This window comes from Lutjanus erythropterus, chromosome 23 (genome assembly GCF_056507025.1).
Source record: "Lutjanus erythropterus isolate fLutEry1 chromosome 23, fLutEry1.hap2, whole genome shotgun sequence".
Classification (NCBI taxonomy): Eukaryota; Metazoa; Chordata; class Actinopteri; order Lutjaniformes; family Lutjanidae; genus Lutjanus; species Lutjanus erythropterus.
Genome location: NC_139339.1, coordinates 9,721,438 through 9,745,807, shown reverse-complemented (window position 1 = coordinate 9,745,807; position 24,370 = coordinate 9,721,438). Strand labels below are relative to the sequence as shown.

Here is a 24,370-nt window from a genome sequence, read left to right as displayed (position 1 = left end):
CATATCATCAGTTAACTCCACAGTTTGTTACAGGTTGCTCATGAGCATATGCATTGTGTAAGCTAGTGCTTCCCAACTGTCCTGAATGCTATCAGAGTTTAGGCTAACATTAGCAGCTGTACCCTGCTCTTAATTGGATTTGGGGAAGTTTTCACTCCGGCAACCTCAGCTAATGTTACCCAACATGGTGTTATGTGTTCATCCTAAAAGTGGTCTGTCTTCAACATTAAGAGATAAAACATATCTGGCCATATTCATAAGCTAGCAGCCAAACATGGTTGTGTTCAAACAAAATAACTGATCTTACTTTTTTTCCTATCATTCTTACAATTCTAGGACTAACTCTTAACAATATACTTAATTTACAGTCTTCTACATGATCATGACAATAAGTGAGAACGTTAATTGACAGATTGTTTAATTAATGGAGCTACAGCCCATGAGGATGGCTGTCATTTGGGTCGGCCAACGCTATAATTTTACACTGCATTAAGAGGTCAAACTTGACAGACACAGCGACAGTAACTGAAGGGGGTGGGGCTTAACAAATCGTCAATTACAAAATGGTCTATATACCTGTATAAAATAACATAGCTTACATCGGGTGTTTAAAAGGCACATTGTGATAAAATGTGTTCACTTTAACAGCAGAGTTGTGTGCATGATAAGGAGTGTTTTATTCTGTGATATTGACACTAGTCAATACCCGCATGTCCTTTAACAAAAAACAATCTCAGTGACACAGTTAATTCAGATTCTGCAGAAAGAAAACTGATAAATAAAATAGATATATTTTCACAAGGCAATGCATTAAAAATCTTATAAAATATAAATCTGTTCTTGCTCATTAATAATTCTGGAAAGATCTTTCTGATGTGTGTCCACTTACATTTCTGATTGCTGAGTCTAAAGCAGTTGTGTGGAAGCTGTGGTTGGTGCACACATGGGGCGTGTTGTCTCGCTCGCAGACCCAACATGTTTGACAGCTGGTTGTCTCCGAGTGACTTCGAATTGTCCCACAGCTGCAACCTCAACGTCTTTCATTAAACGCCGTCTCCAGCTGACTGGAGGCTCGCTCAGACATTCAAAGTCAACACATCTGACAGAGTTGTTATTATTAATTTCTTATCAGTGGCAATCATTAAAGAGCCTGTCAGCGGCTCACAAGTAAGAGACTGGAACTCACTGCGGTTCCACGTCTTTGTGTTGACAAAATATTCTCACACTAGTCGATTGCTCGTAATCCTTAAAATAAGCTTTTTTACATATCATCATTATAAGCAACAATAAATGTAAACAAATCTGCAAGCCAGCAATATCCTCCGAACAAAACTGAACCGGTGTTGTTTCAGCTGTTGAAATGCAGTATTTTATGAAGTCATTTTTGTCTCTAATTTAGTTCTTACAGTTCATATTTTTTAGATCAAGTGAAAAAATCTGCCTGTGCAATTTCTGCCTTTTTCAAATGCAGATTGATTCATTTCAAGTACTTTCTAAAACTTGGTTTCATTTTCTTGCTTCTAATGCAGTGACCCTCATTCAGTCTTGTATCAAGACACTTAAAAATTAAGATAACTTTTTTTCCCTTCTGGAGAGTTATTCTTTGTTTTACAGAATTAATTGTAATTTTTAAGCTTTGATTACAGACAGAAACAACTCAATGAGCTGGCATCTTTTGCAGTGTAAATTCACTGACTACGTTTACATGCACACTAATTTTCCACTATGATTCAGAATATGACAATACTGTAAATTTGATACAGGTCATGTAAACCGCATATTCTGTTTGGATATTCTGATTAATGGCTTATTCTGCCATGTGGGGTATTTCAACATTATTTGGGTTTTAGCAGCATTCTTTCGACATGCATAGAGTGCATTCAAAATAAGAGATTTAACTGACCCTTCCTAAATCCTGCTCCTTTTCACTCCATGCTCTGATAACAGTTGAGCAAACTTGGTACTCCTTTCCTGTTTCCTGTATGGTTTGTGTTCAGGTTAAGGAAACCACTTTTCTGAAATGAAAAAAGGGAACATTTCCAATTCAGTGGTCAATATGCTGCATTATTAAAATAGCCAATTTATATCTATGACATTAAAGAGGGGGGCAATTTCGGCTTAAAGTTTTTTGACCATGTTATAAAATATGTTGGGCAACTGTGCAGTCCATGTCAGAAAATCATAGTTTGTAGTTCCATGGTGAGAGAGCTATGGTAAATTATGCAAGACCCAATATAGGACGTTAAACTACAACAGTTCTTGTCTTTTCTTCACTCATCTTCTTTGTCTTTCTTCCTTTCCACTTCTTTATGTCTCCACCTTAATATTCTACACTCTCTGAGCTTCACTGTTTTACTCTCTTAGTTTTTCTTTCTGACTCACTTGTCCTTCCTCTACAGTCTTTAATAATGAATAGTACCCTATTCAATAAATTACTTACCTATTACCTACCACTATTAGATAAAATACACCCTCTGTTGGCTGTAGACGTCAAACAGCAGGCTCTGCTGTCCAATATTTCTTGCCACATAAAATATAATTTACTTTACAGTCAGAGTTTAAATGGGCTTTTTACCGTGGTTTGCGACTCACATCCTTTTGATTGTTTAAGGTCAGCTCTGAGGAGTAAACAAACCAACTAGTGAACAGTTTGCAAGGCTGCGGTGGAGATGCATAACTGGTGGGAAGGGGATACATGTACTTTAAAACATTACGAAAGGGTTGGACATCAACAGGTTTTTTGAAACGCACTAATGTCACAACACTGACCTTTTCAAGACTGATTGAATCTAAGCAAGAGGGAGGATGCATTCACACTGGAAACTGGAATATTTTGTGCATGTAAACGTAGTCACCAGTCATTCAGTTTGAAGTTTTAGACACTTCAAGTCGAACAGATGTAGAGTACTTAGGTTGCAGATGGTGAAGCTTGGGTAAAAATAGTTACATAAGACATCACAAACATCTAAATGTCACTGTTGACCAAAACCAGACACTGGTGTGCTTGGTGACTGAATGTGTGCAAAAAGTTTGACGCGTTTAGGAGGCTAGCCTAGGCACGATATGGTGATTAAAAGCCAAATACTGCGGTTTGTTTTGCTTGTGGACCCGTGTGGGAGTGGGCGTTACACCTTTGGGTCTTGAGAGGTCTCAACGGTCTGTAATGGCAGCTCATCCGAGGTGTCCACCGGGTTGTCATAGGCCTGAGGGTCCTCCGCATGCTGATCCTTCGCAAAATTCACAAAGACCTGGAATATCAATGAGGACAAGAAGGTGCTTAAAAGCAAATGCAAGATAAAAAAAGAATTATAATACACACAGTACTAAAGGGCCTGTGGACATCTCTCTACCCATCTCATTTTAACTCTCCCCCACCCTCTGCCTTTAAAACAAACAGAAATAGTGGTACAGACAACGGGGTGCATGTGAATGAGTTGCCAGACAAGGGCTATGAAGCATCAAGTAAGCGTCTAGGCTCACACAGTGAATGCCAGTTTGACATCTTTGACCAGCTGAGAGAGAGAATAAAACAATCATTCTTCTCTCTGTGATGCCCATTTAATGTCAGAAGAAATCAATCCTATGGCGTTCATAAAAAGCTGTGTGTATTTCATTGTGCTGTAAACTTCACTATAGTGCGGGCTTTTTTATTCTCTTAGCATTAGCTGTCTGCTGTGGTAAAGCTACACAAAGACTTTTACTCTGCAGAAAAAAAACAACAAAGAGGATCACATAAAATGATAAGAGCATTGCTTTTTCATTAAAAGGTTTTCAGTGGCTGTGCGGGTATAAAAGGATATGTGAATTACTAGATTGTATTTAAAATCTTAATGGGGGGAAAAAATAAATAAAAAAATCAGAGCAATTCCATCAGAAACTACTCAGACTCCCTGTGAATTAAATCCTCCTTCACAGCTACATACTCGCCAATAAATTAAACGGGAAAGAGAGTAAATACATGGGATGGAACGTAAACAAAAAGAAATAAACAACAGTGTCCTTTAGGGGTTTTGTTTTTGAGAAGCTCAGATAATGCAGACAGGGTAATAAAGATAAATACCGTCTTTAAAGCTTCTATTTTCAATTAGCCAAAATATATATAATCTGTACCCTTATAATTTAATGTTAATGATAAAGATTATTAACCTTAGTCAACTCCATTTTTTTGAACAAAGTTAGTTTGCCCATTACTCTGATGCATTTACTTTTTCACAACTGTGTAATATTTTATGTCTTGAAAATGTGGACAGGGGACATTCCCACTGCTCGTGTAATAGGCTACATTAATTAACATACATTTAACCTTGAAAAAAGTAAGACACTTTGAGAAACACTTGTTCATTTTCTTGCTGAGACTTAGATGTGAAGATCAATCTAACTCTAATGTCTGCACATTAAATATGGAGCTTAAGCCCTGAAAAAAAAGATGTATTTGTGTAACAAAGGCGAACTAAAAATGAATAAGAAAGTTTTAGAAGTGCTGGTGTGCAGAATTTTGAATTTTGGACATAACTGGGCTAACAGTTTCCCCCAGCTTCCAGTCTTCCAGTCAGAGTATCTCCAACGAGAAAACGTAAGCAGTCGATGTCTCTGCTATAAAAACTTGACATTAACCAAGACAGCGTAACCTGAAAATGTGTAAGTTATGCCAAAAATCTTAGGATCTTGTTAGGAAAACTTGACATTAACTAAGACGTGTCAGAAATGCCATAGCAACCCTAATTATTATTATTAAACTATTTAACTTTATGTGTTAACATTGCATTATACTGTCATGGTTGGTTTTGACATTGGCTGTCATGATACCATTACAATTATATCATGAATATTTTCCTTAACTATAGGGATACATTTTGGACTTGTGATAATAATGTCCTTTTAGTGTCAAATGCTTTTATAAAGGCGCTATAAATAAGTAAAACTATAATGTAGTTTTACAGAGGTTTGTGTTGAGTTGCAGCTGATGTCTCCTAAATTTCAGTTTTTTATTTGTTATTTATCCAAGATAGGTTTACTGAGCACAAATACTTCTACACCCTTCTCCAAAGTCACTCTTGGAAGCAGCCCAGTACAAACACAGCTTTACTGTGTTTGTCGGCGTCAGAGCAGCTGAACAGCTGGGGGTTAAATGCCTTGCTCAGGGGCACATGGGACAGCAGTAATGAGCTGTGGCAGAGTCTTCTCTTGAACTGTCCTGACCTGGTTTTAATGAAGGAGTCAAACTGTTTAAACCGGGGATTTCATGGAATCAAATTGTTATGCTTCCAGTAAGAAACTGTAATTCGACAAGAGAGGATTATGGTTCTTTGTTCACTCCAAGGTAAAACAGGCTTTTGCTACTTCATATTCTGGATTTCCAAAGAATGAGCGACGATTCTTTTTTCAAACAAATAACACTTTTTTCTCAACTGTCACATTATTGAAATTCGGTAGCTACGTATGTAAAGCGTCTTGACCTCAAAGCTCGTGGAGCTGGTGGCCAGTTGGGCGGGAAAAAGCAAAACAGCAGACTACCTCGTAAGTGAGGAGCAAGCTGCGCCTGCAGAACGCCTGAGGCTAAAGTGTGCTTCTGTGTGTGTGATGTCAGGCCATCAGCAGTGTGTATCAAGGTCACAGTTGTCAAAGCATCTTATCAGGGCAGAATGAATAAGAGAATAAGAATGACAGTAGCAACAACTGCACCCTGTGCCCGTCTCTCTCGGCCTCTGACCCTGCCACTGGCTGATACTGGCTTGATGTGCTGAGGCTTGCGCAGCATTTCATATTCACAGTCAAGGCTGTATAGCCCTGCAATAGAATTTCTAAGTGCTGTTATGTATTTAACTTTCTGTAAGAATCCTCACATGATAAAAAAAAAAAGTGCTTCAGCGTTGCAGCTGACAGCCTTCTCCACTTAGATGACCATGTTAAATTCATTGCCTGCTTTGTGATGTGACTTTCTTTGTAATAATGCACACTTTCTGTATTTAGCCAACCATCCATTCATGACCTGAATGTCATGCACCACTGCCGTTGAGTGGCATTTTCTTAATAACAGATGGATACAGGCATTAATTACATTACAGAGGGTACATTTGGGTGTTTATTTGATGCCCGTTGAGGCAGAACAGAGGAGGGGAAGGACGTGAATCACCCAATTAACCTCCCCGGTATATCAAAGGAGTCCTTGCAGAATGTAAAACGGCTATTTTTACACACATGACATCCACATGTCCATGCCCTGCCATGATGCTACACTGACTTTGAAATGTTCTTCAGCAGTGGAAAAGATTCTAGCTCGTGGACAAAATATTGGACTTTATAAATAGATAATATGGAAGAAAATACAAATAATAACCTTTCTTTATATTAAGGCTGGGGCAGAGACTTAATTTTTGGTATCAGTTGGCAAAAATCCCACAATAACCTTCCAGCAAAATGTAGTTCAATTGGTCTGAGGGAAGACTAGACTTCTGCTCCTCCTCTTGTTTTCAGGCAATAAAAAAAAAAATTTCGCCGGTGACAGGAGACTTCGGCCAATCACAGGTCGGGAAGAGTCTCATTCCCAAAGCTTCAGTAATTTACTGCACCTTTAAAGTAAAGCTGCCCTTGTAAGGAATGAGCACACGCCCTGAGAGACATCATTTAATAGGACAGAAAGTTATTACGTGCAATTTCAACCTGCAAAAATCACATTTTTGGTCATTTTCGGGTGGTGCAATAAGCTTCAAGCACAACAACAAGCATGACGTATTATCTTAAACAACTGAAAGAGTAAACATGTTTGAAAACAGTTGCCTCATTATGTGCACGAAGCAAGTGGAAATATCATTCATTTGCGTTGTGTTCCAGGAGACAATAAGTTGAATATCCACTCTCCTTTGACAGAAACTGTTTTGATCTCACAAACTTGCAGGATTTAGCAATAAGAGTGAACTGAAACAGTAAAGTTGCAACCTGTCAACCCAAAACAATCAGCTGAAAGATGATGAAAGATACATTATTATTTACCTATAATGTCTATTTTTATAATTCATTTTACCTGTACAATCTATTCATTTGGCATCTATAATAGGGCTAATAGGGCCTAAATGTACTATAATTAAGAAGTAATAGGATGGACTGTAAATTACCTTGGCAATAGTCACAGTGTTTGAGAGCATGCAAGCTTCTGCTGGGGGAAGGAACTAAAATGGAACTTTTTTTAGCCAGACAAAATGACATAGAAGTATTTCACATTTTTAAATTAACTGGTGAGAAGAGCATCAGTGTTTCTTTAGAGGTCAGATGACTTTAAACTGTTTTTATCATGATGTGTATAATGAAACTAACAAGTCTGCAGCATATACTGAAGAATAAAAGTGTGTGATAATTAAGACTGTATGAAAATGAAAAGCTTCTGTGATGCAGTAGGGTTATTAGTGCTGCACAAATAAATGAAATCTCGATTCTGAGGTCGCCTTTCTGCAATTAAATGAACATGATTGACAGCGATATTGACGTTTAAAAGCGCGCTCTGCTCAAAGAAAATGTACATCGGATCAAGTGCTTCCAGCCACCCTGCTGTGGCAGCCTGTGCAAAATTTCCTGGATGTTGCACCTGCAGTCCAGAGCAGAAGAGTAATATACAAGAGAGAACAGACGGGCAAAATGAAAATGAAACGGAGCTGAAGGTGGAGAGCTAGTCCCTTGAAACACATCATCATCCACTGTTTGGAAGTATTCTGGATTGAGGGCAAATAAGAACAAATCACATGAGTGCGTGAGACTTGTGTCTGCGCTGCACTGCAAAGCAACACAACTAACTCCTTCAACCACCTGAAGAAACACAACAAACTGCAGTCCACTGAATGCACGAAGGCATGAAGAGTGTTGCTAACGTTACCTCACTGAATTCCCGGCCCTGTCCAACGTCTAATCAGACATCCATAACAGTGACACTGTGCAGTGCGTCATCGTATGAAGGTGACACAATGTAAACGTGAAAGCAGTTCTCTGATTTCATTTTGGGTAACAACTTGCTGCCAAAAAGATGCTTGCTTTCACGCTGGAAACCACCACACACAGTCACAAAAACTCAGTGGATTAACACACACTGTATATTGATATCATCAATATGGAGCTATCAGTGGCGAGGACGCATGGTGCTGGAGTTGGCACTATTTCTGCATGGCAAGGGACAGAAGATAAAATTAAGGAACTGCTGTAATCTACACTTCTCAACTTAAATTTTGGCTTCTTATATCCTGCACATATTACTGGGTCTATAGTTTTGTTGTTTGTTCTCTATTTAATGTACTTGCTGCATTGTCTTTAGCTACACCTGGAGCAAAATACAATAAAAAGTTGATCACAAAAAATGATTTAACATGATCAAAATATGTGTGATTGTTATTTTGGCCATGAACTTGCAGTCCTAAGTGACACTGTTGAATGTGGACAATTGTCCACAAATTAGCAAACGCTTCACATTCTTACCACACAATCAGCTTCCAAAAGACAGTTTAGAAAGTCACATTTTCCTTTCAAATGCTCAGGCTGCTCTGCACCATCTCGACCACCACTGTTAACGCCCGAGCTCCAGGCTGTGTGGATCAATATTAATTGTAGTGCAAGTCGGGTGTTATACTATAGGTCAAGGCTCTTCTCTATAAATCACAAGCTGAAAGGTGACAGTCTGGGTCTCCACAGGTTCTCCAGTCCTCCCCTCTGTGTTTTAATACTATGACCTCCTCCTGGTCCACATATGATTTATTTACTGGCTCTGATCTGGTAAATATTGACCAGTGTAGAGTGTGGGGCGAGTTGATGAAAAAGTTAAAACAGATATAACACAAGATTGGACACCAGTGATCTGTGAAGTGCTAAAAAGCCTTTAGGAGAAATTAAATTTGACTGTGAACTACACTAAGTTGAAGCATTCAGCTTTTCATAAAATCCTTCCCTGTCATAGTGATAGGCTAATTGCCCCCTAAAGGGCATATTTCACTTAAATAAAGCTGCAAAAGATGGTTTTATCTTGAATTAGAGGTTATCCACAAGGGGATCATGTTGATAATGAAATGCCTAACATCCCTGTAGTATTCTTTAAATCACATAATTTGATTTAAATACAACAGTGGCACAGTGCAAATGAATCCACAGACAGTTTTCTCACATGTCACTCATTCACATCCCACGTCTGGATTTTTTTTTCAAATCCAAGAAGAGGCACTTTCACCCCCACGGTGGAGAGGACCGGTGACCTTTCTGGACCGCTCAGAGGTCATCCTCACCTCCCACCTGATCATCTGCTGCTGAGCTAATGGCGGGCTTGCAAGACCAGACACACTCGCGCTCACCTCTGAGTGCCTGATTGCATCAGGTCCCCGGGGCCATTTGGAAAACACAAGGTGAGGCCAGTCCGTAACATGCAGAGCTCACTTTATCTCACCAATCAGGGGGTCCATCTAGTGCACTCAGGCTGGAATAAAAAAGGCACTAGCTGGAGGAGTTTTCTATATATATATATATATATATATATATATAGATATAAAATTCTCAGTCCAGATTCTTGATCAATACTGGGACCTGGCGGCTAAACTATCTTGGCTACACAAACTCAGTGTAGTCCTCATTGGTCAGTCTGACAGCCTAAATGGGAGAAGACAGTGTGTCGGCAATGATAGATCTTTAAATCTTATCCTGGCCCGTGCACACTAGCATTAACTCAGAGCACTTAAAATGCTGAATGCATTGACTGATGACCTAATAATCTGTTAAACTGAGTGGGCACTCCACAGAATTACAGCAGGACAATAGAACGCGGCCCCGGATGCACTACAGCCTGCCTGAAGTTTGCTCATGTCAGAAGTGAAATCTGGAGTCAAATAGTGAATCCCCTGCGACCGTATGAGCTGAAACCAGCAAAAACAGATGTTGAAACAAGAGCATAGCGCTTAATTTTGTCTTCTGGTTCTGTCTGGTTTAGTCTTTTTTTTGCTTTTAAACTAATGTGAAGAGATTATTGTTTATATTTCTAAGTATACCTTTAAATTATTATTGTTTACAATGCTAAGTATGCATCTGAGTGTTGGGAATGATAGATCTTTGAATGTTATCCTGGACTGTTCACACTCGCATTAACTGAGAGCACTTAAAATGCTGAATGCATTGACTGATGACCTAATAATGTGTTAAATCGAGCTCGCTCTCCACAAATTACGGCAGGACAGTAGAACGTGGCCCCATACCCTTCTGCTCTGCAATTAGCCTAAACTTTGCTCATGTCAGAAGCGAAATTTGGAGTCAAACTGTGGGTCTCCTGCTACTGTACAAGCTGAAACCTTAAAAGCTACAACATATGTTTTGCCCTCAGGAACGATCACACAAATCATCGAGCAGCTCTGCTTCATGCTTTTTATGTCAAACTACAGAATAGCTTCCCCAGCTAGATTCAAAGTGACTCCAGCATTGATAAAAAAAAAATCACTTGGATAAAGGAAAATGTGCCTTGAACACATTATGGAGCCTGTGTGTAATTACTTATGTTGCTTTTTGCTCCAGATGACATTAGAAACATGAGTTTTCCAAATGCATAGCCACAACTCGGCAAAGCATGTATGCAAATGAAAACAGCATGTGAGTAAAGCCATGTTTGTTACCCATCTTTTTCTTTCCTGTTTTGCACATATATTGCTACTATTTCTGATGGTAGAAATGAAGATCTAGAGATTAGAATAAATGTATTGCTGGCTTCCTATGTTGGTGACAATGGAGGAGGAGATGAGGAGATTACAGTTGATTCTGTTTCGCCTTTACCTTGGAGAATGACACTATTGAATATTGATAAAAGGGACATATTCACCTCTAAAAATATAATGAATCACTGCAGACAGAATACAGGCCTGAGGCAAATTACCAGGTTCAATTCAATATACAGTCACAACTGGTTATGTTAAGAACAATGTACAACCTCGCCCACACATGGTGACGGCTTCCCATAAAAAAAAAAAGTCTTAAAGTCTCATGTGTAAGATGTCTGCAAAACTTAAATGTCTAAAAATCAAATGGTGAAAAACAAAAAGTGAAATAAATCACATACGTTCAGCTGAATAAGCCAACTGATTAATAGCTTTAAAAGGTTTCCTGGCCCTGTTTTTTTTTAAACATACCTTGGAGTCTGTATGACTTATAGTTAATAAAAAGTTTTGAAATTGGTTCAGTAGATTGCACTCGGCCAGCAGCCCCAACTTAATCCTTGGGGGGAAGTCTGCCTGTCAAGTCTCATTTTGCAACATTATGGAAAAGATCCCAGCAGTGAGAGACCTTTTCAGGCAGCCCTTTCCGACAGGGAACTGAAGCAGTTATATCATCCTCGAAACCGTCATACTCCTTTGACAAAAACAGTCATCTTACCTTGCTGAACACAAAAGTTGCCGGTTTCTCGATCAGTTAGTTTGTGTCATTGTGTGACTTTGGTGGTTTAACACGTTAGTTCGGCCATAACTGAGGCAATCTACTGAACGCATTCCTAAATTTTTTGTACCTATTAATCATTTAGATGTCAAAATATGTAACAAGTAAGTAAAATAAGTAGTAAAATACCTGATCCAGAGTGGTCTGGGACACGGAGTAGTCTTCCACACCCAGCCTCTGCTGGTGGCTGGTGAACTGGCCGAAGATGTTGGCCAAAGCCCCCTGTGTGTACGGGAGCTGATACTGCAGCGTGTTGTGATGTTTCTCCTTCAGGACGCTGCCTGGGAACGTCTGCTGGACAAAGTCCTCGACTGGCTTCAGTGCAGGAGGAGAGCCACCAACCCTCACAATCACTGTGTATCCATCACCAAACCTAAAAAAGAGAGCCGAGCATTCAGTCAAAAAAAAACAGAACCGCAAAACAAGCATGCCAGTGCCAAATTGAGCACGGCTGGTCATCTAAATAATGAACTTTTCCTTACCGCTGTGGTCAAGGCATAGTGTGATGGATAATAACATGGTGTACTGGAGGAAAGAGTCAAGGCAGGAAGCAAAAGAGATGGCAAATATAATTGGTCTCATATTTCCCACCATTTCAATCTGCCTAGATGTGGCGAGCTGGAGGAGCAGGTGAGTCACTGAGTGCAAAAGCAGCTTGACAACACTACAATAAAGTCGCCTGCTGATGTTTAAACTTTTTCAAGTAATAGTAGGTTTCAACACAATCTTCTGCACCAAATGTAAAAGAAAGTAGCAATCTGAGTCGAGTAAGAAAGCCAAAAGAGACGACACAGGAATTACTTTTAGACAAGGACGGGAAGCTTTTGGGTGGTTGAAACAACTGAAGGCAAAAAAGGATGCAAAAACAAGTCATCTTGTTTTTTTGACAGGTAATGCTATAATAATTCAGGCACACTAGCGTCTTAGCTTTATCTGACAAACAATGAATTGTGTGAGATGATCAAACAAAGGTAATTTTTGTGTTTGCAAATCCATTTTAAACATTATGTGGAAGGGACATGTCATGTAAGTTGCGAAGGCAAGGTGGCTACAAGACCGCATCCCAAATATGACTTTGAATCTATTAAAACATATAGATTTCTGCTTTGAAGCTGCAATTATATAGATTTTTATTTACAATGGATCAAATGATGTGTGGAAGAAAAGGAGTGGCTAGTACTGAGAAATGCACAGAGAATTATCACACAAATCTGGAGCTCCCCTTAGCTCTACGGAGTATTTTAGCGCTACAGAGCTAAATGTGTCTTTTAGCTCATTGATTGACTTTATGAAACTGTTTTGGTTTAGTCCTAACGCTCAGTATCAACCACAAAGCTGGGGGTAACGCACTTTTTTGTTGTAATGAGTACTGTAACATGCTTGTTTGGCAATTACATTTTCAAAAAGGCAACCCATTATGGGCACTAAATAACAACCAACACTGATAGCTAGTGAACAGACTGGAGCATCTGGCAGCTAAAGAAGTCCCTCAGAAATCAGTGGCGACTAGAACGGCTAAATGGAGAGTGAATATTGGATTTACATCGAGCTGCCTGGGAGAAGATTTCAAATCAATTATAATATTGCTCGGCGTCTGGTGGTGTGAATAGCCAACTGTTTGCTAACAATAAGGTGATAATATGTCAATGCTGTGTTTACTGCATATTCACAGCACTCAAGTGGAAAAAAAAATTAATGCATAATCTGAACATAAAAACTTGGTCTGAGGAATCTTTAAAAGAAAAGCAGCTAAATTATTCGTAGTGTATGATACACAAGCTGGATGCATCTCAAGTGCTTGCTCCATTGAGCAGCCAAGGTTTTAAAAATATGTCAGCACGCTCTGCTAGTTAAACTATGAACAATATCCTATACATAAAATATTGTCAGAGATTAAAATGGCCCATAGCTAAGCTCTAAAGCTAATTAGCATTCTGCATCTTCCTAGTTGTATGCTACGTCTGGTGAGCACCAAATAAGACTCTGTGCCTTGTTATTCTGTCGTTAGCACTCTTATGACCCATTGTTTTCTGCCTAATTAATTCCCTAATGTTGGATTTACTCATGGAAATGTCCATTGTGGGCTAGTACAGCGCTACATGCAACGAGAGTCAGAGGCTCCCTTAGTGGCAATTAGAGATATGGTGAATAAACTGCAGGCCTACATGATCCCAAAGGGAGCGAGGGAGGAGGTGAAGCTCTGTGCTGGTGCTGAAATGCACAATCAATGTACTCCATGGGCAGCAGAGTCCCTTTAGTTAAACCATGTCTGCTTGAAGTTGATGAGCCACAGTGCAAGAACAGAGCAACTTTGCATAAATTGTGTGTGGGACTGCTTATTTAATACTCATTTCCATTAAGAATGCATAAGCGTCTTTTAATGCTACTTTTAGAATCAGATCATGCCAAGGCAAAATCCCTCGCTGCAATTTTTCAGCATTATTTATGGACAAGCCAGAATACATCTTGTGATCATGTCAGAATCATGTCTGGGATCTGTACCATTTACCTGCTACATCATTATAACCACACCCCATGGCCTCGGTTTCCCATTACACAATCCAAAACTGCCGAAAGATTGATGTTGCCCCAAGGGAGCAATGATAATACTTTGACTTCTTGCATGAAATTTAATATCACAGTCTTGTCACTTTTGGTGAAAATATAACAGTTGCATTATTAATTAGAAAATTAGAAAAATGGTATTTTGTGAGTTTATTTTCTTTATTTATTAGACTTAAAAAGCTAAGACAGCTTGTGAAAGTAGCATACTTGCAGCTTGCATACATCTCCAAGCTAAAACTGCAAGGGGGTATCAGATTATAGTAAGACACAAAGTGTTATGACGAGACAGGAGGGGCCAGGGCTACCTGGTTAGCATGCTAACTTCAGCAGATATCTCTGCAACACTGCACATAGATGGCTTTGATATAACGTCATAACTGTTATTTCTTAACACTCCGTTGATGATTTACTTCACTTTTTGGTAACACTTTACAATTGCATGCATTAAAAACGATATAATTGACCAAGTGACACTTTTGATCACCCGCAACGACCGACAACTCCTTTCATTTTCATAGTTTTGACAGTGCAATGCTCACACATTCAAATAAAGAGATCCCCGTTTTTTGAACAGTCAAAACTAAAATTCTGGCCGTACTTTACACAATGCACAATGGCTGTAATGTTGCAGTGTTAGGGGGGAAATAAAATGTGCAACAATGTCTGGATTATTTCCCATTTTATGATAGAATAGAGTGGGTGGCATGCTATCCTGCCACAACCACATCTGAATCAAACCTACTGTATATAGGGAGGATCTGAGAGCTGTGCCTGCACTGTGATCTCCTCAGGGGCTGCACACCACGGGTGATCAAAAGCATCCCCATGAAACTGTGAGACATATTATGTAGTACACATCATGTGGATACAACTATGGGTGCCCTGCAAGTATCAGCGTGTTAGCGCTTAATTAAGCAACTGCCCTTTAGACAGCCCTTCAACCGTACCAAATTATACTCCTATTATACTGACCTGAGCCCTGCTCAACCTCACTATGAAATACTGCGAGGTGTTCATTGAGTACGTAGGGCTTCATTAGCTCAAGGTGCAGAGGAAATGTAGGATCATGATGAAAATCAGAGGAACAGGGGTCTCAACAACGACTCTATTATTATCTCACAAAACAAATTACACCACTTCTTTAAGAAGCTCCGTTCTCAAACTCTTTAATTTCTTATTTCCATGACTACATTTCAATGTAATATGATTAAGATTCATATTTGCCAATGAAATTAGGCATAAAATGACTATAATAATCAGGGATATTACAAAGCAGGACTTGGTCCTTGTTAATGGGTACTTGTTAATGTAATATGTTCCTTTGGCTAATTTCAGTAAGAAAGGTTCATGAATAAAATTGGGTGTTTAATACAACCAGTGTGAAAAAATGCACATCTATCTTGGACAGGTTCTCAGTCCAAAAAAACTGGAACTATGAATTCCTCCCATTTATTTCTTTATGTCAAACATTATGATCTTGGCTGTACTGTAACCAAAGTAGGGGAAACATTGCACCTTTCACAAATGGTTCTAAGTATAGTCCTTCATGGAACCTTTAGGTTGTACCTCAAACCAAAAAGGCCTCTCCTTTAGGAACAAGCTAAAGAACACTTTATGGTTTTAATTAGCACCATTATATCTAAGAATGTTCTTTGCATTTTAAGCACCCTCTCCATGACCAAAGCACACATTTTATATTAAGTGCAGCCAGAGCACATCGCATGATTTGTAAAGATTTTTATAAGATGCAACAGACGACAGTCTGTAATCAGACACCACAGCTACAACATCACAGGCATCCCCTCACATCAAGCTTAATTCATCATCCAATCAAGACTATGACCATAATCTCCTTGTGTTTATTATAGCTGCCGGGCTCAGGAAATGTGCTTTGTCCAAAGACTGCCAAGCTCGGCCAAGATGCAAAAACATTTTTGCAAAAATCCAATAAGGCCAGCAAGCAATGTGGCGAAAGGGTTTGGCGCGAGGGTTTGGGGCGTATGTGGGTAATGAAATGCTCCTTGTCAGTGACAGTAAAAGGGCTTATCAATTAGCTTCCCTTCATTCTTGCTCCCTGCCTACCTGACTTTTATTTCCCTCTTTTCTGCAGCTACACAGGGGCTTCAGGCAGCACTTTGGGAGAAATATCTTTCTTTCATATTCATCATTTTTACTCCTCTGCCTCTGTATTCAGAACAAAACAAGTTCTTTCATCTTTGATACACCATCGTTCCTGGCTCTCCTCAAATAAACTCTGCCTGTGTAGAGACAAGTAGGCTTAGATATGTTTAAACAGAGCCTGCACTACACTGCATGTTCAAAATATTAACGTGACATTCCTGAAACTATTAATTAGCTTTTAACCACTGATTTAAAAGCTAAAAAGCTCGATTTTTGCAAATTATAAAACTAATGAATGGATTATGTTTAAAGTCATAACTGCACCACATTGTCACGACTAATCCTTTCATAATATTTTACATTTGAGATATGATACAGCGGCTCGACACAGCATGGCAGAGACGCTGTAATGTCTGCGCTGCTTCTTCATTTTCATTATTCTGCCTCAATCCTCTCCTCCACCCTGGTCTGCTGGAAAGTCGTTCTTCCATGTAATTTAAAACAAACAACAGCCAGACACAGATAAGGGCATGACAGGCAGAAAATAATTCTGCTGCCTTCCTTCATCTGAGGGAGTCTAGAAAGGTCACCCTCACCACTGCCAAACCTTGTATTTGTGTCCGCAGGGGAGAGGCGGGACGTGGGGCAAGAGGTCACAGAGTGGCTTGGGTGGTCTGGTGCTTTGATCAGGCAGGAAGTCATCCAAAAAACTTCCTTAGTTCCTAGAGGGGGAGCCAACAGAGCTCTGGGCAGAAGCTCCGCAGGCAGCATGAGGATAGACAGACAGATGACTGGGTAGAGGGGTCTTTGTCCAATCAGCAAAGGACAGAAATGTGTTGATTAAAAATAATAATGTATCTTCAAATTTGCAACCTTTCATCATTCTTTTTTTGGGCACACTGCTACCGGTTGCTGGGCAAATTATTGATAATTATCTGTCAAACTGATAAAACATTCAGTGACAACACAGTGGCAGTTTGTCACCGCACTCCTTCGAGAAACTCAGCTGGCTCAGGGTGTGTAGTAAACCTTTGTGTTAAGATTGTCAAAAGTATCAATACTTCGATACTTCTTCAATACCACGTTTAAAATATGCATTACTTGTAGTAGCAGTCATAGCAGTAGATAAGTACCCAAGCTATAAAAGAATGATTCAAGTGCTCATTCAAGAACTCAGTTCAGTTGAGTCATTATTTTCCAGCCTAAAATTTGGCTTCCAGCATTGTAAAACCAGCCATTGTTCATTGACTTTTCTGCCTGATATGACTCACATTTTCTGTAAGTGAGCACTTTCAAATGCTCAAGTCATTTTACAGTGTCTACCAAATGCCAGGTCATCTCTAAGGCAACTAAACTGTTAAATACTCGTGGTGACTCAGCTGATGATGAGTTTCCCCTACAAATATTGGGAATGATGTTGTTTTTTTTATGATTTCACTTGATGTATTCATGTTTTATATATTTCATTCTGTTTTATGTCTCTCTGTGTTCTATGTTTTACCAAGCAGCAAGACAAATTTCCCATCTGTGAGAATAAAGTTAATAACATTAATAATAATGTTTCCTGACACGTGTTTGTACAAGTTGAAAATTACCCCCACAAACTGTTATTCGGTGGAATAGCATGAAACTGTTGGCAGAAGTATGCATTCTGTTAACTGCACAAGCATGTGCTCTTATGCATCCTTGTACATGTTCTAGTGGAGCACAAGATACAAACAAAACAGGGATCTGCTAATCAAAAACATTGCTCCATACTGGATCTCCACTGCAGAGTACTTTTAATACAATATAGTGCAAGCTCAACACACTAAATGTACAGAAAAATAATGTGAATCCAACGAACCTGACATGACAAGTGCTTTCTAAAGACTTAATTCACAGCTTCTCTGGTCTTCCCCCTGACTGAGTGCCTGTGTTTCTTCACCCCTTAACCCCAATTATACACAAGTTACAACAGTTTTTTTTTTTAAGTTTATATTTTGCTTAATGTTTTGTATTTTGTCTTATTTTATTATCGGTTTTGTTGTGCAGGGGTTGGGTGGGTGGGGAGAAGAAAATATGAAAAGATGGTGACCTTTAAATTTTGTATTGTGTCTATTGAATTTTATGCTTTTCACCAATAAATACCTACTACAAAAAAGATATTTGGTGTATTATTGTGTTGATACATCTGAAACTGATGAGTGAAAATGTGCTATTGGTGGTCTCTGTCAATAGAAAAAGTTAAAAAATTTCATTTCAAGTTCAGCGAGTTCAGTGTAAATCATTATGCTTGGACAGAAAAGTGCCTGAAGTTTATCCATGACCTTGGAAATAGTAGTTTGACAAATCAATCTCAACTCAAGGTCCACCATGACACACTTGAAAGCTTCAGATAAAAGCTGGTGATTGGACCTTGAGTTAAGATTATTCTGTCCAAATAAAAGGGTTTAATCTGTCCAGTTTTCAGTGATCGGGAGTGACAGTCCACTTCTGCGTGAGGACGTATTTACGAGGCGTTTGCATGCTTCAAAAGTAATCTCACATGAAGGCCGTCATCTGGCCTGTAAAGGCTATTACCGCAGGATATTCAAACATGCAGAGTTCAGCACGGGTGTAATAAAATATCTAGAGCCATGCAGCAATTTCTTTAGACCTTGAAGAATCAAATGTAGATGTGGGTGCTTGTCTTGTTTGTCAGCACAAAAAATAAGCTATGATAAAAACTAATGTGTGTACAAGAGCCATATAAATTAGGATTCTCACCAACTATCAAGGGTAAAGATGTTGTATATTTTGAGTGCAGACAGCTCTCAGATGCGTACAGTACAGATACAGTACAGTACACCATCTGTGTCTGTCAATGTTCTTGCAGTCTTAATTACACCTACATCGCTGATGCATTGTAAACCGTAAAGAGAATTATTTTGTCATCCATCTCCCCGGGTGACACGCACTTAAAAGCCGTAAACTATTTAGTTAATAGCACACCTGCAGAGCTGATGCAGACTGAGTGGGAAGTGAGTTTATTGGACTTCTCGACGTCAACTTCAGGGGGATTGATCCAAACTTTTAGACACCACTCTTGTAAAAACTCTCCAGCGCCCACACCGCATTACCTTAATGCATTAAAGGCACTTTACCCCCCACTTTTATATCACGACGTGCTTTAAGCAAGGAGAAAATAAGACTCCAGACCGTGGTGTGTGTACTTACTGCAGGTACTCTATGAAGAGGGGATATGAATGATATCAATCAGTGGAAAAATCCTGCATCGGCTAGTGGGTGTCCTTCCTAACTGACAAGATTATAGGGGAGCTTTGAAGCTTCTTTTATTGGTTCCTCCACTTCATTTGGGTTTACTTAACACCTGGGAGCTTTCATACCAGCACACTGCTGTACTAAAGCACTATTTACAGCCTCTTGCAATTTTTTTTTGACTTATTTATTTTCCCCCTTCCCCATCAGCCGTTCATAAATTCCTCGAAGTGTGATTGATTGGAGGGTCTCAATATCAGGACAGGTAAGGAGGATGTTTTTAATGGCCGTGGAGGAAGATAATGAAGGGGGCTTCTTAAAATGGCCACCCTACTGTTCTGAATCCACCGCCCAAATGAAATCTCCAGCCCCCTCTCGCATACTGACCACCTCGCTAGCAGTTTAAATGGGCTATTTTGGCTCGTTTGGGCTTGATTGATACACAGAGGCGGGGTTGTTAAAGCAGCAGAAGGGCATCTCAGTGATAAAGACAGGGTCACCGCTGAACTAAAGGGGGCAGCACTAACAAGCACTTGGATGGCTGCGTTGGAAGCCCTGCCACCTGAGAGTAGCAGAGGGAGGAATAAATAAGGGTAATACGGCGAGAGGTTTTTGAAGGATGGCGGAGAGCGAGGGCTGCGAATGTGGGAGGGTGAGCAATAGGGGGTCAAAATGTGAGAGCTGCCCCCGCGGTGAGATTCTGCACTCCTTTCAGGGCCTTGTGATGAGAAAGAGATGGAGACGTAGGGGTTGGGAGGGATGGGGGGGGCGGGGGAAGAAGAGGCAGCCCCAGCTTTGCAGGTCAGCTGCTCACGCCGTGTGACAATGACGTACACTGCCTGCCTCCATTGCCATGCCACCCCTGCTGTCTGATGGAACTCTTCCCATCTGCGAATGGGCAACAGCTTGTGCATTTGTGACAATCAGCCCCTTCATTCCCACATTATGGACTCAGATGTGGAGACGAACACAAAACACTGGATGCTCAGTGTTTCACCCTGTAAAGCTGGATTGATGTTTTCTTGCTGAGACTTATGCCTCTTTTACGTATGTGCTGGCTTTACTTGACACGTCACATCAGCCCAGCACAGTGCCAAATTTGCTCCTCGATTACAACAGAGCAAGCGCTTGCAGGAGTGTCTTGGAACTGAAGACAAGCTCAGCTCGAGTGGAGTGGCTGTAAATGGCAAATAAAGACTATTTTCTATAAATTCTTCACAATAAAATCCTCGCATTATTTTGTTATTCAAAAGCTTTGAAGCAGCATAATCAGGTGATGTTGCGTTTTCACCAGCAGTAACTTAACATGAAGATGAAACAGTAAAATAAAGCAGATACCTGAAAGTACAAACAGCGACACAAAAGAAAAGAAACTTCAAACTACAGAGATTCAGTTTGAAGCTACACAAGTACTGAGAGCTGAACACACAGAGACTTTTACAAGTGCCTCTCTCTCTTGATACCACTCTCATGTCTACACTAAACATGAAACTAAAGCAAACCGCTGGTTAGCTTAGCTTAGCATAACAGCCTGGCTCTGTCCAAATTCAACATGATCTATCTACTGGCATCTCTAAACAGTGCTGCCAGCTTAAAAACTTTCTTGCTAAATGTTCAGAACCTCTTAGACACTTTTTTCCTATAAAGTGATTACCAACTAATTTAGCAACTTATAGCCTGTTTCCACATGGTGTTTTTATCTGAGTGCTGGTGTCATTTTTCAATAATCCCCAATAAAGAGAGAGAGAGAGAGTGTGTTTACAGCATGCAGCAATCTAGAGAAAAGTAACTGTGCTCGGCATCGATTTCCAGAGTGCTTTGCATGCTTCTAGTTGAAAATGTTGTGACTTTTCAGAAAGGCAACTAGTCATGTATTAGATGGGGACTTGTCACCCTGGTAACCAAGAAAATTGTGAATGTTGTGCTTTTCATCACTATATGTGTTGTCAACGCTGCATCAAGTAAGCTTCATAGCCAATGTCAATCATAATGCAGTAGTTTGTTTTCTCTCACTGTATATAAACTTAATCTCACTGCTCCACAGCACCCTGCCAGTAGTTTTCTGCCAGAAATAAAAAAAAATGCTGTATGGACACAGGCCTTTATTCACACAATCAGGGAAAAAACAAGAATTATATTCAAATATATTATATTGATGAGGCTCACAACAACTAAAATGGCAGTGGATAAACCAGGGGCAGGAGGGGTGTGTGTGTGTGCAGGGGGGATGTGTAAGGCAACATGGCAGCACAAACATGTGGCGGGATAGTGACGAGAAAAGAAAACAGAGAAGACAGTCCTTAATTGCCTTTTCAGTCATTAACAGGGTCCCACACCTCATGAAACATTAATTACACCAAGCGCGGCGGAGATAGGGATGCTTAATTAGAAATTATTCACTGCGTGGCGAGAACTGAGCGATAGCATTTCAGCAGCATGTAAATTGTCCGTGTGAGATCTAAAATAAGCTACCGCAAAAAATCGGTGTAGACGTCATGCTTATCTGGCTTCCTCTCACTTGACTGTCTTGTGAAGTGTGATTCCCTTTTACCTGATAGCATGTAGAGTGAAGTAGGACATGTGTTAACCCTCTGTTCTCCTCCTGGCTGATTCTCCCGTTCCCCATCCCCCACCTCGCTCCTGTGACTGTTACCTGTCCTACACTCTTAGAAATACAGGTGCTAACTAGAACCATAAAAGCTTCATCTGCCTTTCCGCTTTTTCATTCCAGGTAGAACCTTTGATAAAAGTTTCCACTTGGAACCCTTTCAGAGAGTTATTCCCAGCAAAAAGGGTTAAACATAGAACCAATTTTTGAGAGGTTTCCCATAAAACCCCACATGAGAGGTTCTACAGAAAACCTTTCTATAATGTAACGGTTCTACGCAGAACCCTCTCTGCAGATTCTTTCGACCCACCTTCTGGGTGCTAACAAGAAACCATCCAAGGGTTTCTACAGAGAACCTTTTCATATTCCAAAGTTTTTCTCAAGAATTCACCTTGGGGTTTCTACTGAGAATTTTTTTCCCAGAAGGCTTTATCTAGAACCCACCCAGAAGGTTCTACTGAGAACCTTATTGTCCCTTTATGAGAGCCCTTTTTGGTTCATGGTAGAACCCTTTATAAAAGTCCAACTTTGAACCTTTATAAAAAGGTGAGGAACATTTTTTTTTATCAAGAGCACATGCAAGGGGTACAACAGAGAACTTTTTCATCTGAAAAGTTTTATCAACAACCCACCTAGTTCTACAGAGAACCATTTTATGTTCTAAAGGTTTCATCTAGAACCCACCCAGGGGGTTCTAACAAGAGCCCTTTAATAATCCAAAGGTTTTATCTAGATCCTATACAGGGGGTTTTAGTAAGAACCCCTTTACATTCTAAAGGTTTTATCTAGAACCCAATCAAGAGGTTCTTCTGGAAACCCTTTTACATTAGGGCAGAAAGAACCCTTGGGGAAAACGTTCTTCAAGAATTTGAACAATCCTTGAAGAACTCTTTCTTTCAAAAAGTTTTTATTTTGATGGAAAGACTTCTATGTTCAAACCTTCAGAAGAATCTTTTCTTCAACAAAAGGTTCTTCGGAAGCAAATGGTGCTGGGTAAAACCTCAGCCCTTCAAAAAGAACCTTCTTGGAACCCGTATTTCTTAGTGAGTAAAGCTCCTGTGTGGTTCATAAATTATTTACACCACCCTGCTCGTCCCCCTACAGACAGGATGTAATTGACACAGAGGATCTGTCAATTACCCTAACATCTGGGAGGGACTGATTGGTACATCGCTCTCCCGCTTTAGCCCTTTGCCTCTAAACTCTCCCTCGTCCTCACTCTTTTTTAGCCCCATCCACAATCCACCTCTTCCCTCTCCGCAGTGAGATGGTAACCAATGATATGACATTAACGCTCTTGATGTGAAATACCCTTGACACCGTTGCCCCCTCCTTGCTGTTCCAGGCGTTTCGTCCTAATCCCCCTGCACGACGTTAAAAATGGTCTGCTCCACCCCTCATCCCAGGTGTATTGATCTTTCTCTCCACCCAACGATTGCTGCCACATATTCCTGTCGAGTGTGTGTAGCTCTCGCGTGTGTGGAATGTCCTTCCTCTTACAAGATCACACAATGGAGTGGTAATAATGTCACTAGACTGTTCCTAAGGTAATGGATGGGTCTCACTGTTACATGCAAGGCTCGGGGCATAAGTGCCGGCCTTGGGAAATGTCAGAAGAATATCTGAGAGCCGGACCTGAGTGCTAAGAGTTAAGGGCAGAGGATATCTGCAATCGAGACGTAACAAAACGCATTAAGAAGCGTGTACAAAGCCTATTAAGGACAGGGATGGTGGGGATAGAATTTATGGGTCTGTAGAGAAACAAATGTGAAACTGAGATAATGGTTAAAGGCTTGGGACACTAACCTGACTGTCTGCACATTTGCCTCATATATGGATCTTTTCATGTGAAATCAATACAATCATGCTGATGAGTCTACACTAAAAAGAATATCTTTAGCTTAGTGCACCAAAGTACATTATTAAGACAAGAAGCTTCCTGGTAAGCAAAATAAATGAACACATTATTGTTAAATAGCCACTGAAACTTTAAAGCATATAGAATTGCGAGGTGCATATTATACCAAAGGAAGAGTTTCACATTTTTTTGTTTTAACTGTGCATGTGCAAATATGTTAAGATAAGAGAAATGGTAAATTAATGCAATTCTGACGTGTGTACCGGTGACTTATGCTGGTAAGTGTGAATGTACATCTGGGCCACCCCAGTCACAAAAGGCTGGACAAGCCCCTGCTGATTAGCACATTATATCCTGTTTGTTTGATAGTACAAAACCAAATTGTAAAAACATTCCAGGCTAGGTGTTTCCCCCTGTTTTCAAACTTCATGCTAAGCTAAGCTAATCGGCTTCTGACTGTAGCCTTATTCTTTACAGCAGTGTTAAGGAAACTACTTTAAACTGTAGTTTACCAAACTATGTGCTACAAAGTAGTTAAACTA

At 40.0% G+C, this 24,370-nt stretch overlaps 1 protein-coding gene across 1 annotated transcript in view; it reads right to left on the bottom strand.

Annotated features, from left to right (window-relative positions):
• Positions 1-1,989: 1,989 nt before the first annotated feature.
• LOC146305600 (phospholipid-transporting ATPase ABCA1) overlaps positions 1,990-24,370 on the bottom strand; it is a 208,994-nt gene continuing 186,613 nt past the window's right edge. The window contains exons 49-50 of the mRNA XM_084712574.1: positions 11,566-11,809; positions 1,990-3,248 (exon numbers count right to left, since the gene is read on the bottom strand). Of these exons, the coding sequence (XP_084568700.1) occupies positions 3,126-3,248; positions 11,566-11,809 (367 nt within the window). The 3' untranslated portion in view covers positions 1,990-3,125. The remainder of the gene's footprint in view (positions 3,249-11,565; positions 11,810-24,370) is intronic.